At 36.7% G+C, this 18634-nt stretch overlaps 1 protein-coding gene across 3 annotated transcripts in view; it reads left to right on the top strand.

Annotated features, from left to right (window-relative positions):
* The window catches only part of VCAN (versican), a 110282-nt gene that overhangs the window by 71193 nt on the left and 20455 nt on the right, over positions 1-18634 (top strand). For all 3 annotated transcript variants that reach the window (XM_001112269.4, XM_015140359.3, XM_015140358.3), the window contains 4 exons: positions 2396-2509; positions 4824-4937; positions 10228-10386; positions 11760-11842. In XM_001112269.4, the coding sequence (XP_001112269.3) occupies positions 2396-2509; positions 4824-4937; positions 10228-10386; positions 11760-11842 (470 nt within the window). The remainder of the gene's footprint in view (positions 1-2395; positions 2510-4823; positions 4938-10227; positions 10387-11759; positions 11843-18634) is intronic.

Below are 18634 nucleotides of genomic sequence, written 5' to 3' on the forward strand. Positions count from 1 at the left end.
TATAGTATAAAAATAAACAATTGATATTAAATAATATATGAACCAGGAATCTTGGAATATTTACTTTGTAGAATTTATTTTCGTCTTAATCTAGCCTGAGAATGTTAAGAAATCAGTTCTAATGGTGTTTTCCCAGAATGTTATTATTTAAATTAACAATGTTAGTGGAATCCACAAATAGACATCACCAGCTAGCTGCTACCTGGAAAAAGAGAAAAAAATCTGTACTTTAATGTCTGTCTTGGTTGAAAATATATGTTTTATTTTAATTAATATGTTTTATGCCATGACTATCATTAAAATTATTCTTCTGATCATATCAATGTTACCTTTTGTGCCACCAATGCTTTATTTTGATGTGCTTCAGAAAGAGTAAAATAGTCAGAAAGTACAATGTTTAATAAATGGCTTGAAATATTTTGAGGAAAATTGATCAAAGGTAGTTGACATTGGGTTTTTTGTTATCACTGTGTTTAATCTGTAAATGATAATCTAGTAATTTGGCTAATATTTATCGTTTTTTAATTTAGGTCAATATACTTCAGTTTGTTAAAAATATGCTATAAAAATAACTGGTAATAACTAGGTACATATAGAGTTTAGTTTGACGAATGAGAAATATGTACCAATTATCCAGTGTGCAATATTTACCAAGAATTATAGTTTGCGTCTTCATTGCAAAACAAATGGTCTCTTTAGTTTCATTCAGTAAACAGCAGCTCATATGGGATTACCTGGTCTATCTGTTGCAGATTCAGCTTTCAGAGGTTAATATGAACTGTTTAGGGGAGAATAACATTCATAAAAACAGAAGTTTCCTTTTAATTGGAACGACTTCCAGTTCACAGACTCATTCAGTCCTTGTCTCATAGTCTCAGCATTGTGTCTAGTGTCAGTGGTGGGAATAGTAGTAGTACTTCTTCACATTTGTGTGGCACATCACAGTCTGATAAAGCACTTTCACATAGTGTCATTTGGATTCAGCACAAAGGGCAGCATGTGGCTATGGTGTGTGTTAACTGCAGCCTTGTCATCCTGGCAGCGTACTTGTACTTTCAGATCCAGAAAGCTAAAAGTGTTAGGGAGGTTTCAAACAGTTTTGGAACTACAGGAAAAACTGTCTTAGAAAATTCAGGGAAGTTTGTGGAGCAGTTGATGCATCTGAGTTAACCTAATTTTAATGTGAATCCCAAACGTGGGAATGAGTTCCTATCCAGGTTTATATTCATCCAGAATTTACTTAACAGTCAGAATTTGAGTTTGACTTTCTGGTGTGGGGAAGCCTCAGTTATCTTTTATAGCAGTACCTTGTTTATCCTAATATTCTTTAAGCTAATGTTTCATAAGAAGTTAGACATCTTTCTTCTTTTACGTGTAATTATTTCAGGGTTTCAGGACTTAAGATTCTTGAAAATATGGGTGTATTCCATAGATAATCTAGTTTATTTCAATTATTTTGTAAAACTTTCAACTCTCATTTGGATCTTTGAACATTTGGAAATGTAAGCAGTTCTGAAACAATATACAAAGAATAAGTATAAACTCAATGAAAATACACTTACCCAAGCAATATTGCAGCGTAAAATATATGCTTCAAGTGGTATAAAAGTATTTGCACTTAGAAAATATATTTAAACTGTTTGTCCTCATAAATTTATGTCTTCAACCTTTATATTTATCTCCCAGGAGTGTCAGTTTTATTTGTATTTTAATAAGAAAATTATAATAAAAACTTGGTGTTTCATTTTAGGTGAGGTTTTTGTATTTGGGTTTGTTTTTCTACAGTAGAGTTTAATCCATGTGTTGCTTTTCTTCAAGTATAGTTTAAAGGAGTACATTTGGAACGTGTTTTTGGAAAAAGCATATTAATGTAGCAGAAGAGACTTCAGTGCACACTTTCGAAGAAAAACAGTTTCTGAGCATTAAGTGGTAAAAGGCAATAATAATTCAAATGATGATAACAAGCCAACCTGCTAAAAAGAATGCATGTTCTGTGTATCCAGCCATTTCACATGAACTAACCCCATTTAAAAGAATACATTTTCCATTCACTGTGCACATATGTGTAATCATTTTTGACTAAAATCAATTGCCATTATCATGCCAACTAAATCTGCAGTAGAATATATTAGTTGCCAGATACAGTACAAAAAATATCCTTTAAGAGTAATCATGATTGAATCCCAGAAATGAATAGATGCAATTTGTAACAATTAGTTATAATGCCAAGAAACACTCCAGAGAGTAAAGTTAATGTTAATTTTTATATGTAGTAACTCTAAATTGCTATGGTAAAGCCTATAATATGGTAGCAATATGGGGCATTTTATGCTAAAATACACTGAAACGTTAGAGATGGGCCTAATTGCTTTTCTTACTTTCCTGAATATGGTAGGACCTGATCGTTGCAAAATGAACCCGTGCCTTAACGGAGGCACCTGTTATCCTACTGAAACTTCCTATGTATGCACCTGTGTGCCAGGATACAGTGGAGACCAGTGTGAACTTGGTAAGATGGTACTTGACTGAAAGGGTGCAGTTCTTTCACAGAAGATATATTGGGGGAGAATTTATGTTGTCGAATCAATCAGAGATTTCAGAGAAACCCATGTGTAGATTAATTATATGTTATTTGAAGTTAAAATCTGAGGGTAATTAACTAGGGGCTGGAAAATGGGTACAGACGTTCAGTGAATTCTGTTAACATACCCAAGACTCAGTGAGGCCTGCTGAGCCTTTTTGTGGTTTTTACAGGTAGAATTTACAAATATAAAGATGCATAAATATTAACAAAAATGTACATCTATCTCCCAAATCTGCATATAAATAAAAATCAATTTCAGTATAAAAATCTTTTTAGAAAGCTAGACTTAAAAATTAGGAAAATAATAAAAGGTAGAGAGCTTAGTCCCTAGTTTTCGGATAAGTTTTTCTTGTCATTTGGAATGGGAAAGACCTTTCCCTGACTCGCAGGAACCAGCCCAACGTGCCTCAGCCTCAGGGAGCTGTGCAATTGCTGGTGCCTGCCTCTCTTTCGGTTCCAAGGAATATAATTGACCCTTACATATTCTTATTTAGGCATCCTTCTCTTTAAAGAAAAAAGAAGGCACCAGTGTTGATTTGGCTACATATAGACCTCACTTCTGAGAAAAGAATGATGAAATATGTTGTCCAGATGTTCCTTTTAGAGATATCATGAAGGTTTGCTTGATTTGCTTACAATGGTTGAGTAAAGAAAGCTCACCAATAACACTTTAAATTATACATAAATATTGAGATACAATCCCAACATTCATATTAAAAGAGTACTTAAAAAAAAAAAAGTCAACGAGGCCGGGGCGGTGGTTCAAGCCCATGACCCCAGCACTTTGGGAGGGCAGGGTGGGCGAATCGCTTGATCCCAGAAGTTCGAGACTAGCCTGAGCAACATGGCAGAACACCACCTCTGAAAAAAAAAAAAACCAAAAATTAACCGTGCCTGTAGTCCCAGCTACTTGGGAGGCTGAGGTGGAAAGATAGATTGAACCCAGAAGGTCGAGGCTGCAGTGAGCCGTGTTCATGCTACTGCACTCCAGGCTGGGTGACAAAGTGTCTGGCACTCAGCAAGCACCATAAACATGTTTGGTATTATTACTATATAATAGCATCATTACTAAGACCATTTCTTTAGGTAAGAATACATTATATGACTGAGAAATTTAACTTGCTTTGTTTATTCATTTAAAAATATTCTTAAACATTAAATTTTTAGTGTAATTGCAAAATGCTATGGAAATAAAGCCACTAATTTCATCAGGGGAGATCATATGTAGAAAGATTAGAATCTGTGTAGAAAGATTTATTTGACATAGATTTTAAAGTTGGGAAGATTTGACAGGTGGTGGAGGGAGATATGGACACAACAAACAAAAGCACAGAGGCCAAAAACTACAGAAGGCATTTGAATGACGGCCTGGATCCAGGTATGCCTACTTAGGGGTTTGGGAGAGAGAGACATTGGGAGACAGTACCAGAAAGCAGGTTGGGTCTAGAAAGCCCTGATGGTCTAAGAAGGTCCTGAGTTCAGGATACCGAATAGTGTTACTTCACACTCTAGTCAAGTGATTCTGAGACCTTAGCATGCATCAGAGGGCTGGTAAAACAGATTGTTGTCTCCACCTCGAAGTACATGATTCAGTAGATTTGGGGTAGAATTGGAAATGTGGATTTTTAACATTCTTAGGTGATGCTGATGCTGTGGCCCAGGGAGCTCACCTTGAAGACTGCTGCCCTGGGCAATTGGGATCCATGGAATGTTTGAAAGTAAAAGAATAAAATTATCATGACTGTGTTTTAAAAAGATGACATTTAGCAGAGTGATGGATATATTGGAGAGGAAGGGGCCCAGGGATGGTGAGGCCAGTTAGATACTTTGAGTATTCCATGTGCGAGGTAATCAGAGAATGAGCCATGATTGGAGGTGGGAAGGCTGGGGGTGTTGGTTCTTCATTAGTTTTGGGGCTTATCTGTTTCATTTATTAGCAGTGGAGACAATGACCCTACTCTGAATACCTTTGACATTTTCTTAGGGTTGCTAAATTTAGGAAATAAAAATTCAGGATGGCCACTTATATTTGAGTTTCAAGTAAAAAAGGAATAACTTGATAGTATAGGTTTGCCTTAAATATAGCACGGACATACTTATGCTAAAAAATTGTACTTTTTTAAAATCTGAAATTCAAATTTAACTGGCTGTCTTGTATGTTGTCTTGTAACCTCACACTAAATGGAATTCTTTGATACTTTTTGAAAGTATTTTGTGAGCTTTTACTATTTTGTTTCAGATTTTGATGAATGTCACTCTAATCCCTGTCGGAATGGAGCCACTTGTGTTGATGGTTTTAACACATTCAGGTGCCTCTGCCTTCCAAGTTATGTTGGTGCACTTTGTGAACAAGGTAAGAGTTATTGCAACATTTGTGTGATGAACATTATTGATTTTTTTAGCAATTTTGGCCTCAATGCATATTCTTTCCTGCAGCGGAAATTCACATTTCCTTAGGTTTCCTTATTCATGGATAGTTCAAAATGTCTGAGTCATAGTGTTGACTTGATTATGGTTGTTTAGCTGATAGACTGGAATTGCAGGCAGGCACACTGAGCTGAATTTAAAGACATCCAGCCAATAGAAGGAATATTGTCATATGTATTTTTCTTGGGGACAAGCTAAGCACTGACCTTACTGTGGCTCGTGTATGAAGGAGTACTGAATTCAATGCTAGCTGTTTTTATTTTCTCCTTCTAAGCACTTGAGACTCAATGGACTTATTTTTCATAGTCAATCATATCTGGAGAATGAGTTGATATAGTTGTTAGAATACATTTGCCTTGGCACATGCTAAGTAGAAGATATTGTGAATCTGCTCACCAGGAAATTTTCCTACTAAAGAAAGGTTGACTTTTTCTGAATGAAAGAAAGCCCTATGTTCACGATGGCTTGAATCTCATGATCCCTGTAATTTGCATTTTATGGCCAACCTGAGAGTATATTTTGGGTGGTTAATGGGAGCATTTCTTGGTCCATCAATAAGAAACAGATTGCGTGCTAAGCACACTCAGCTTTGGAATGTCGATTTCCTCTACTTAAACTCGTACAGTGGTTTGGCTTTGATAAAAGTGTTCAGTGCCAAACTTCCATTCCACCAGACAAACTGAAAATGCATTAGACACTCAGGCACGTTGGTCTGGTCCCACATTCTGCTTCATGGTGTTAATCTGGACGTCACTGCAATGAATGCAAATCCAAAAGGAGCATGTATTGAATTGCCATTCCAAGTGGATGGATGATGGCTACATTTTTAGGTGTTGGTTTTTTCTTTTTTTATTGCATAGGGTGAATCTGTTTGTTTTAGGTTTTGAATATAAAGATAGACCAAGCAAGATCCTCTTCTTAAAGTAGAAACATTAGAAAGATGGCATTTGTTGAAGAAAACAAAAGCCTGAGACAGTTGAGACATTGCAATATGTTAAACATGATTCTGGCTTCTGTTAGTTCCAAGTACAAGAAGCAATTCAAAAAATCATTTGTTCAACATGGCACCTACTGTCTTCCAGGCACCGTTCTGGGCATTGGAGATAGAAATACAAACAAAACAAAGTCCCTGATCCTGGTGACTTAGCATAACTCTTGGCAGAGAAGAAAATGTAATACTTTACAGACTATCAGATGCATCCTGGAACATTTCATTTGGTTGGCGTGGCATTTCTATGCATTAAATGGGCTAGAAATTAAGGCTCAGAGAAAAAAAAGTAATGTGTTTAATGTCACACAGCTAGTAAATCATACAGTGGGAAAAGTGAACCTAAATGGCTTAACTCTACAGCCCAAGTTTCTCTGAATATCTTCACACTTCTACAGTAACTCTCAAAGATAAACCCTGTATTTATGTTTATCTGATGGATTGAGTAGTAACAGATTTTTGGAAGGGACTTTGGTGCTGTTGACCTTTTCTCTTTCTTTTCAAAAGAATATTGAAAGTAAAAAGTGTTAATTAATTTTATTTCTGGTGCCACCTAACTTTCAGGTACTTTCTATTTTATTTTCAAGCAAGTTTGATTTTCATGCACATTCTTTGCTGAGAAACATCGATCCCAGTCTGTTTATGCAGTGCAGCTGTGCTCCTGTGATTTATTGCCAGGATACTGAAAGATTTTTTTCTCCTCTTTCCAGGTTGCCTAAGAACAAATGTTTTCTTCATTAACAGCAATTTTGTTGTCTAAACAATTTTCTATCCAAAGTTCGGTGATGACCGTGTCGGTGTTCCTTCAGCTGACATTTTCTGTTCTCTGCACTAGTAACTTCCCAAGTCACAGTTACTCTGAAATGGGGGACACATTTTGGTGCAATAATTACAGATACACAATCTAGAAAAGGCTATTGGAACAGTAGAGAGGCAGTTCTGGCTGCACAAACTGCCCTGGCCAAAGTCAATGATACAGCTTGCGCAGTGAGAAGCATAGAGGATGGGCACTTTCTTAGGACTTGACGGCTATGTGTCAGAGATGTTGAAAACACTACCTGTACAGCATCAAAAGAATACATTTTTGGTGACATTGTTTGTGATAGTTTCACCTTCTATGTTCCAGGAGCTGTGCACACTACAATCTGGGTTTGTATTGTAATCTATCGAAACTGTAACCTCTTTAAAACCTATAGGAGTTTTAAAGCATAAGATGTCTTTCCATCCATTGAATGATTTTTAGGAAAATGTCATCCACAAGGGTTGCCTTTTAATAAATAAAAAGAGTTTCACATAATTTTTAGGTAAGGTTGAGAAAACAAATAGACTATTTCTATGAATAATATCTCCTATCAGAATAGCATCCTGGGAGATGCAGCTTGACACATTATCCTTCATTACATATTTGTTGCATTCATGAATAATAAAATTTAAGTGGCCAGGCATGGTGGCTCACGTCTGTAATCCCAGCACTTTGGGAGGCCAAGGCGGGTGGATCACCTGAGGTCAGAAGTTCGAGACCAGCCTGGCCAACATGGCGAAACCCCATCTCTACTAAAAGTACAAAAATTAGCCGGGTGTGGTGGTGAGCACCTGTAATCTCAGCTAATCAGGAAGCAGAGGCAGGAGAATAGCTTGAACCTGGGAGGCAGAGGTTGCAGTGAGCAGAGGTCATGCCACCACACTCCAGCCTGGGTGACAAGAGCGAGACTCCATCTCAAAAAAAAAAAAAAAAAAAATGTAAGTGAATCAATGTGGATAGTTGGCTTTATTTTTTTTACACAAAAACTAGATATATTTATAATCATTGGGAAGCTATGATTTAGATAGTACAAATAAATACATTCTCCCAGTTTGGTTTTAACAGAAACTCTGCCTCTGTTTATTGGACCTGTGTTCTGATAGGAACGTATGCATCTGCTAACTGAGACTGGCATTGTTAGTAGTGACGTCGTCACTCATCTACATTTTGTGATCATCTGGGTTTTCTTGTTTAGGAGGAAAAATACTTAATGATAAACTATTTAGAAGACAAAAAGGGCTAGGTGCGATAGCTCACGCCTGTAATCCCAGCACTCTGGGAGGCCAAGGCAGGTGGATCACCTGAGGTCAGGTGTTCAAGACCAGCCTGGGCAACATGGTGAAACACCGTCTCCACCAAAAAATACAAAAATTAGCCAGGCATGGTGGTGCATGCCTGTAGTCCCAGCTTCTAGGGAGGCTGAGGCAGGAGACTCGCTTGAACCCGGGAGGCGGAGGTTGCAGTGAGCCAAGATCATGCCACTGCACACCAGCCTCGGTGACAAAGTAAGACTTCATCACACACACATACACACACAAAAGACAAAAAAGGGGAAACCAAACTAAAACCAATTGGGATAATAGCAGATAAGAAAGGGTATGTAAAAAAGTTTTTTCTGATGTATTATTCAAGAGGTTAAGATCCTCCAGAATTGTACATCGTGTATCTTAAGTTAAATGATAATGTCCATGGTTAAGGAAAGTTATATGCCATTACAAATCACATTATTTACATTGGCATAAGAATGTTCTAAAAAAATGTTTGATTCTCCTCCTCTGTAAACTAATACCCTCATATAGGAAGAGCTGTGTTCTTCCTACCCCTCTCACCTTACCTCTAAATTCTTACAAATGAACTTCCCCAAAGTGAAAACACTACATCCAAGTAGCCAAAATTTGCTTCATTTTGAGGCACTGAGTGCTACTTTTATACCAAACCATCTAACTGTGTCTTGAGTCCTTTCCTATGAGACTTGGTGATCTCCAAACAACACTTTAATAAACGCAAAACTTCCAGTGCACATTACTCAAAAGAATTAGTCAGCTGGCTGCAACTAAACAACAGGCCTGATAGACTAAACTGAAATAAATACTGCGCTCAGATAAGCTGCATCTGTTGTGTGAGTATGGTTTTAATCACTGAAGCCAGGAAAGAAATGAAATCTTTCAGAATTCATACTTTCCCACGGTTATAGAAAGAGGAGTAACAGGAATGAGAGTCAAGAGACAATCTGAGTTTCAATCTGGCCACCAAAACTAACATATAAAGCAAACATTAATTTAGTCCAGTCGTGTTTTCTTCTATTAATCGGCATATTTGGGTGGGGGGAGATACTTATTAGGTCCTCTGGAAGGTTTTCTTGGTGCCTGAAATTCTATAAACTTTGCAGTTTTGTTAGTTTTTATATGCAACAACTTCAATATAATTGTGGGGTGTATTTTGTGAAAGTCAAAATTATTTCTACTGATTATGATTTAATATATAGTGTAACCCCACCTGTGGATGAGTGATTCTGTGGGAAGACTGCCAGTGAAGAATACAGTTGCTGTGAACAAGGCTACTTTCCTGTGGAATTATGTAAAAATTGGCAACCTAGAAAGTGTAGCTGATACTGCCAGTGTAAAATTTAGATATATTTGAAAAATATTTTCATCTCACTGGAGTATCAGTTATAGTGTGCTTATTGTGACACACACACACACACACACACACACACGCACACACACACATATGTATATGACCTGGTGGAATAGGGGAATGAGTTAAATAATTTATTTTATTTTATTTTTAATAAACTTAAAATCTTGATGCATTTTCATTGGGCGTTACCTATCTTACCTTTCTTTTTAGGAAGAAGGCATACAGCTCTAGTTATATCCCAAAAGGTACCTATTCATAACGGATTTTTTTCTCTTTGTCAGTTTCCTATGACAAGAGCCTGTGACTTCTCAGATATCTCTTTGGGAAGTGGGAGAGGACTACTTCCAGAACCTTTGAAGTTGTTATGCAAATAGGGCATTCGTAATCCTATTAGCAGGAATTCTTATCTATCACTTGAATGAGTCTCTTAGAAAAGTTGTGTTGGTAAGGAATTAGCCCCAGTTGCTTCACAAGTAAGTCAGCCAACACTATAGCCGCCCAAGAGATTTTGGCTGGCCCCTCTTCCAGTTTTCTCTGGTTTTAATCAAGGAAGTTGCTGTTAGATGCTGCCTTTGCAGTCCAAAGATGTACAGCCATCCACTTCACACGAATCAATTGGGCTAACTTTAAAATAATTTCTTTGTCATCATGACTAAATTTTATGAATCAGTTACTTCAGGGACATTGCACAGATACTGGCTTGGGTATCCTATTAACACTTGGATCAGGGTGCCAAGTTTGAATGATGTGTGTGTGTTTAATAAGCTCCTGCCTGTTTCTTCTCAGACACTGAGACATGTGACTATGGCTGGCACAAATTCCAAGGGCAGTGCTACAAATACTTTGCCCATCGACGCACATGGGATGCAGCTGAACGGGAATGCCGTCTGCAGGGTGCCCATCTCACAAGCATCCTGTCTCACGAAGAACAAACGTTTGTTAATCGTATGTACCAAATAGACATGAGTTTCTGGGAACTTCACTCTTTCTCATCACTCTCTTAGTTTTGTCTGTGTGCAAGTGAAAAGAAGTAGCTTTTTCAATCATAATACAACTTATCAAATCTCTCATCTGTGGGTTACTTAAAATCATCTCGCCTAAGTCCCCCATTTTGGGAAACATTCAACTATAATATATGTAGGCATTGGTTAGTCGGCCGGCAGTAATGGTTGAAACACTTGCTATAGGTTGAATCATAAGAAATTGCTATTTGATCATTTTTAAATTTACAAAAACAGCCAATTCTTATGGCTCAATAGAATTCTTACTGTGGTTATACTTTCATAGTCTCTATTTTGAATATTTATATGCCTGTCTAAAATTACAGTTACTTTCAGTTATTTTTGTCCTGCTAATTAAAATTGAATTGTTAATAATAGTACCCTAATCTTACCCTTTGGGCATATTGATTCTCATTCAAGTTTCTAAATATTTTAAACTGTGGAAAGTGAGCTCCATCCTAAGAACTTGAATAGGTGGAGATTGAAAGCTAATGAAACTTAATATCAGAGCTGTTTAATAACTCCTTCAACTGCAGCAAAAAGGAGGGCAAATGGTTTTCATGTAGCAATATGTAGAAATTTGTTGCTTATAAAGCATTTTTTTAGGAGATAGTGTCTCACGATATTGTCCAGGCTTGTCTTGAACTACTGGCCTCAAGTAATCCTCCCACCTCTGCTTCCCAAAGTGCTGGGATTATAGGCGTAAGCCACCATTCCCAGCCTCATGAAGCATTGTTTGATGTTCTATTAAATATTTTCTCATGATGCCTACTATCTTTTAGAAGTTTGTTAATTTGTAATCTGGATAGAGGTTCATTTAACTTTACTGTGTGATATCCTTGCCAGTGACTCATCTTGTGGTAAAAGTAAATATTTTTGAGGATAAATTTGTAGAACTGTCTAGGTGTTCACTAATTAAAATGCTTTGAAAAAAAAACACATGGCTTCCAAAATGAGGGTAGCATGGATAAGATCTGGCACATTTCATTGGGCCACTGAATTTTTGCCAATGGCATCACTTAACAACAACAACAGAAAAATAGAACATTTCTATCATGAGTGAGGATGGAAAAAAAATTAATTATAGTAAATTGCTAGGGAAATTATTGTCTATGTCATACTTTAATGCTTTACAGTGTTTGCACATTAACTTTTTCATTTAAAGCACATTGGGCAGAAGAGCAAAAGATAGACTAGGAGAGATTTTTATGAGCAACTAAATAAACATGATTCATCCTGAAAATAATTTTCTTTGATATAGTTTCATCCATATATGGAAAAGTAGTACCAATATCTGTGTGGTTTCCTATCCCTTAGGTGTGGGCCATGATTATCAGTGGATAGGCCTCAATGACAAGATGTTTGAGCATGACTTCCGCTGGACTGATGGCAGCACACTGGTAAGATGTCCTTGAAAATGATGTCAAGTTCTACCTTCTGGAAATTTGGTACTGTGCACTGATTGCACATTACAGAGGGTGCATTAGACTGGAGACAAGTGACTTGCTCAAGGTCACTCAGTGAAACAGGGAAGGGTTAGAAGAGTTCCAAGCTAACTGATCCAACATCCAGTTCTCTCTTCAATGGTTGTGGTTCTCTTTAAAAGAGGAGTGTAGTAGATTTCCATCAAACCAGAAAACCAGACAATTAGTAGAATTACCTTGGGTCTGTCTTTCAGATGGTTATCTTTGCTTTTTCTAGCTTCAGAGCAAGAAGAGAAGAATAAATGTAGGAGAAAAGTCCTTTTAAAAAAAATACTGTTCCCTCTTAAAAATGGCATTGGAAATCTGCTATAAGGCATGGCACATTTCCAAGCAAAAATATGCATTTATTTTTATCTTAAAGAAGATTGTTGATATGATCTTACGAATCTCTGCTGACTAATTACGTATTTCAACTGGTTTTCTATATTTTGAAGAAAGAAGTGACTTGGAAATGCTGGCCACAACTTTGAGAAGGCTATAATAGTTTCTTAGAATAGGTGAAGCTGTTTTGAGTCACTTTTACTGAACTCAAATAAATCTAATTTTTTAGAAAGCGTTCAAATGTGATTGGCTATACTAGTGGTACTCAGTGCTGGCTGTTCATTAGAATCACCTGGAATATGTAATTAAAAACTGGTGCTTAGGCCTTCTCCCAGGTCCATTACAACAAAACCTCTAGCCACTGTATTTTCTCAGTGTTCCACAGGCGATTCTGAAATGCAAAGTTGGGATCCACTGGGCTAGATAGTAAGTGTAAATTAAATTCTAAATTAGAAACAAAATGTAAAAAATTGAAGATAATTTTAAAGGCCTTTTTGTGTGTGAATTACTTAGGTACTTCAATTTCATTCATTATCTGCCACTTGTTTGGATTTAATGAGTTTGGCAAAATATAAGGTTCATTCTAAAACAGATGCCAAAGTAATCTCTGCTTTTGGAAGTTCTGCTGTGTCTTAAGGGAAGCTGCTCCGTCATGGACACACTACTCACTTTATCTATGTGTTAGCCACTGTATTAAGCCCTTGCATATGTTTATTCCCCACAATAACTGTTACAAGAGGCATTGGGTTTTCCTTCACCTGTTTGACAGGTGAAGAAAGGGAAGGTCAGTTAGACTGAGCTATTTGCCTGGAATCACAAAGCTGTTAACTGATGAAGCCAGAATTTGAACTTAGGCTTGTCTCCAAAGCCACAGTTTCATCTGACCAGTACCTTCTTGGCTTTAAAAAGAGTATATCCTTTATTAAATTTTTGCTTCGAGTAACCCAAAATAAGACCTGAGTTTCTCTCTCTGTCACCACTGTTTATGTTTAATCAACACTGTTTCACTGTTTGTCATTGAAGTTCTTAAGTAGGTTCTTTGGCAAGATGTGAGAAAAATAGGGAAAAGTAGGTTGTTCTTAAAATATGTTCCCAGTAAACTATAGGAAACACAACCTTAGAATCAGTAGTCTCAGTTTCTTCTATTAATAGTTGTCCTGGCTGGATGTATTGGATGTGTATTTGCAATTGTTGCCTCTTTATGTTTTCATTTTGCTGTACTTAGGGGGATAATACTGGTCCATTCCATTAATAGCGATTGGTATGGCATGAATCTTTACATTACATTCATTTTAACTGAAGATAATTTTGTTCTTATTAATTTCTAAGTGAACATATGATTGAGATTATTTCTATATATTATAAACTGTTTTTTATAATTTTATTAACGTATATCATACAGTGTATACATTTAATGAGTTTTCCTTGTTAAATGTGTACTTCATTCTCACGGAATACATTGGGTTTTAGGGTGCCACTATTACGCCTACCTCCCACAAATTTCCCTTATTTATAGCCCAGTGAAAAGTGCAGGGTTTTGTGAGCCCCCATCATGTATACAGAAGCTGACTTGCCCAGGACTCAGCTGGCCATTTCTATCTAGTTACTACTTACTTGTGCTTTGCAGATGCAGCCCATAACTTATCCCAAAGTGTACCTATTGTCTGGGTTCCTATAGATTCCAGCCCTGAGCCTAGAATAGCTGCATTTGACCAGGTGGAGTGTATGAAAAAATCTCTTTTGCCTACACATTGACCTGACTGAACCAAGTCCCGTCTATTTCTAATCTGTCATTGGTTACACAGATTTGATGTGTGTGTTTTTATTCTTAGCATGTATGTGTGTTACTAGATGTTTATTCTGGTCTCTCCCTTAGCAGTTCACGTCTTTCAAGAAGTGATTCTTTTCCCTGCTTTTTATTTTTCATGGCGTCTGAGATAAAGTGTAATCCTTTATTCCTGTGTGCTTGGTTAAAGAGACTTCATATTGGTCTATATCTGGCAGCTATGTGGGTTCTGTAGAATATCTTAGGAAATTTATCTTTCCTGCCAAGTGCCATACAGGTGAGCTTGATTCATCATATGTCATTATTCCTCTATGCCAAAGCAATGCAACTCAACTAGTTTTTGTCTGTGGCCGTTAATTTTTAATGTAGGTACACAAATACTCTGAAAAACATAACAGTTACCATTTCCATAGTCTAGAATGGTCCTAAACGTGGTAAATTAGTGAGCATTGCACCTTGTCAAAAAAGAAATATTGATTTTCCTCTGAAATTTTCCTCTGAAACTTCCAGAGGAAGATAACATAAGCTAATATAGATAATTATACAACGTAAACAAGAACCTTACTCTTAATTAGTTGGCACTTTCACTTGAAATGTAAGGATTATGGAGAATGCACCGAGGGCCTCAGTTTGAAGAAGACACGTGATGAAATGTATTAACAAGCAAAGTTTATCAAAGAAATGACACAAGTAAATCCAGAAAAAAACTCTGACAGACCCTTGGTTTCTTCTTAATTCACTCTTTGTGTAAAATAGAAGTGTGCTAAGGAGTGTCCCTTAACTTTGAACATTCTGGAACAGAACAGACCATCTGTCCTAGAGCCTGTCTCCCTCGCATTCGACTGATCTCCTGCCCACTTTCTTGCTTTTGTAACCACCCTTTCCTCTATCCTTTTCCTCTCTGACACAGCCTAGGTGTCCCTTAAACTCCTTTGTAGTTTTTTCTACAGTCACCATCCCCTTAACGGGTTCCATATGTGTGCAGGCCTTTGAATAAAATCCTTCTGCTTTGTTTCGCTGTTTACTCCAAGGTTTTTGCTTTTAAAAATATCCCTAACAGTGAAGTCTTGGTCACAGGGAGCGGTATCTGCTTATACGTGGAATGGTGTTAACTTGACTGTGTGCAATTTTAAGGACTTTGTTTATGTTTTGGAGTGATTTCTCTCCTCTTCCACACCCTCTCTCCCTCCATTTTTTTCTTTGAAAGATTTATTAGAGCTTTTCCGTCTTGGGTGGTAGAACAGTATTAAAACAAAAAGAACCTTTCATATTTACTTTAAAGTATCTTTTGATATTTAGCCTTACAGTCCAGTAAGAACAGACAAGTTTATATTAGGTCTCAATTTCAACGATCCTTTTTACTGAAATAATTAAACTTTGCTTTCAATAAACTTGTAGTATAAATGTATCATATTTAATGTTATTATGCTATACAGCTAGACTAATTCAACTAATATACTAAATTAATGATGTTGTTTGGCTAAATGATCTAAATTGCCCTTATTCTTGAGATTCTGATGGATTCATTCCACATTACTGGCCACTATAATAGAATGTTGTTATCATTGATAAAATGCCAAATTCTTATTTCTGTTATATTTTAAAAATCTATTAATTTTTTTATTTGGGGTGTTTGCCCAATAAATTTCACAAAAGTGAATTCATGAAGAAAATTGTGTCTAGCCTTATCCTTGTGATTTATATTAAGATTATTTTCTTTTAATACATTTCAGTTTTTACTTTGTCACTTGGCTTTCTCCTAACCCAGTTACTCTTTAACTTGACTATTGTAAACTTGAGGATTGCTCTCTATAGCAAAATGCACCTACTGCTTTATTGGAAACCCTAACAAATAACTTCACTAATGAATTGCTTTGCTTGTCACCCAAGTAATATCTTCAAAGACACTCAGTTAAACCATCCAAGTTAAATATACATTAAAGCTGGCAAACTTAAACAAACTTTTCTTATCTAGCTTATATACTATTAGCTGACTTATAAGTTCTTTCTTAAACCAACTGTTAAATGAATGACTAGTCAGAGTGTTTTCCTTCAAATCTGTTTTCCAGTGCTAATGACCTTTCCCTTCCCTGGCTATGAACTCTTCTTGCTCCCTTAAACTTCTTCAGTGTCTGCTCATTGCCTTCAGTATCAAATTTTAATTATTAGTACGGCAGACAAAGCCAATCCATTCCACCTGCCACTTCCTAAGCGATAGCACCTCAAAAATACTCTCAGTTCCTGGAAGAAGCCATGGGTTCTCACTCCTGGGGGGCTTTGCCTGTACTGGCCCTAGTGTTCAGCATATTCTCACATCTTGTCCTAATTTCATCTCACAAATAGTCAAATACCCTGCATAGCCAAGGGTCTCCTTCCAGGAAGCCTTCCTTGCTGGGTATAACTCAGAGCTCCTCTTCTGTGCTGCCACATCTTTTCTCTCCTCTTCCCATCTTAACTCAGGCCCCTGTGAAATTGACTTGCTGACACTGAGCCTTCTGAGATAGGAATTAACTTTCATCTCTGTTTTTTCAGCATCTAGCAGAGTAGTTGACATAGAATAGATATTTAATAAATATTTGAATGAACAAATGATAATCAGTATACACACATTGCTCAGCTAACTCTACCTTTTGAATCCTGAAATGAACACATTATGTCTTTTGGCTGAATCTCTTTGCGACATTTTTGTTTACCTAAATTAAAGATTTTATTTAAAGTTGTACCAGTATGAAAAACATCAAAACATAATAGATGGGTTTTATGGTGAAAAGACCAAAAAAAAAAAAAAGATATTCTTTAAAAATAGAAGTATATAGTCGAACGTAGTACATCTTATAAATGTATCAACCCAAAGGAAAACAAGTGTTTTTACTAGAAATGATGACAATTTTGTCCATGGTTGTCCTAGAAACAACTTTGCAATAAACTTTGGGAATTAAAAATGGAAAGTAAACTTTCAAACTCTGCCACCCCTGCAGGTTTGAGTTATATCAGGGCTGGTTTTCCATGAAACTTTAAGAAACCAACAATTACTCAAAACTTTGGAGGAGGATTTTTTTTTCCAGATAGGCACATATTCCGTAGGTATACTTTCTGAAGAAAAAAGAGTTTTAGAAACCTTATTATTTATATCCAAAATGGAGTGAAACAAAGAAAAGGAAATATCACTCCCAAATGTTATCAGCTCATTTTACTTTTTATAGATGCTTTGGCTAAGAATGGTTTGGTTGCATAAGATGGGATAGGGCTTCATTTGTAAATCCACTATCTGAGGCTGTTTATTCAAGTGCAGAGGAAGCCAGACAGGCAGGGAACGTTATGGAATCATTTATATTTATCTATCAATATACCTCCAAAATGATTTCACAACACTGTTTTCAACTAAGGACTATAGTGTCTATGGGACAGCCCAATTAAAGAGCTATCAGAAACTCTTACATGCCTTCATTGTACTCTCTTGTCTGATAAACCTCTCCAACAAGTGGTTTAAAATCAAATTGTGGAGCTCAGACATTTAAAGCTGTCATATTGCTTCCTTCTCTCTTGGACCCTCTGGAGTAAGAGTCTCATGAGGGGATTCTCTGGGCTCCACATGGCTCCTTACTTGCCTTTCTTCAATGATTCCCCCCAGCGCCATCAAAGCTGACCCCTCCCCACTGGACACTGTTGTCTTCAGTGGATCAGATGCACTTACTTCAAAGGGAACCATCACTTTAGATGGCCATGTGTAGAGGTGAGGACTGAATAAAACTGACATTGCCATTCCAGTTTTAGAATATTGAGGAGCTTTTGGAAGATTTAGTTTGTTCTGCAGAAAAAGCCCTGACTTTATTCCTAAACATTTTAAAAATCATTTTCTGCATCCCCTTCACTTTTTTTACTTCTGTCATCTCTATGTTGTCAGGACTCAAATGTCACCCCCCATGAGGCTGCTGGCTGCCCTGCTTCCTGGGAAGTTGTCACAGCTTCCTTCTTTTCACTTTCCATTCCACAGTTGGGAGAAAACAGAGAGACTTTCTCCTCCATTTGTCCAAATGTGGTCAGGAAGTTCTAGAACAAATTACTAAATCACAGATTCATAAATATCTTATTTTCTAGTTCTAACCAACTCATCTTGCTATGGCAGTTATAATATAAACTAAAAAAAACCTAATTGATAGGATAATTAGTACAATTGATTGTACAATTAATCTTCATAACTTAAATTCTTCTTAAAAATATTTCTGGAAGATAACTCAATTTTGCATTTTGTTTTTCATTTTGGTAAGCATAGTTCAGCTTTGGCAACTTAACACCTACAATTTCCAACACCCGCTTGTCCCCCTTGACCAGTTGATTCGAGTTGATGCACAAGAATAGCTAGATGTGTGGATTTGACTCTAAATCCAGAGGCCCCTTCTTCTTTCATAAATAAACACATCAGTCTGTCAAGCAAAGTATTGTGAGAAAAGCCAACTTTGAAAAAGATAGAAACAATAAAGAAATAGCCCTTAACCTAGGAAGAGACACTTAAAAGGGGCAGAAAAAAGGGAGTAACAAATCACAGACCATAAACCATTATTCTTTTCCTGCAGCAATGTATCATTATTACCCTTTCATAA

The sequence above is a fragment of the Macaca mulatta genome, chromosome 6 (assembly GCF_049350105.2).
Source record: "Macaca mulatta isolate MMU2019108-1 chromosome 6, T2T-MMU8v2.0, whole genome shotgun sequence".
Taxonomy (NCBI): domain Eukaryota; kingdom Metazoa; phylum Chordata; class Mammalia; order Primates; family Cercopithecidae; genus Macaca; species Macaca mulatta.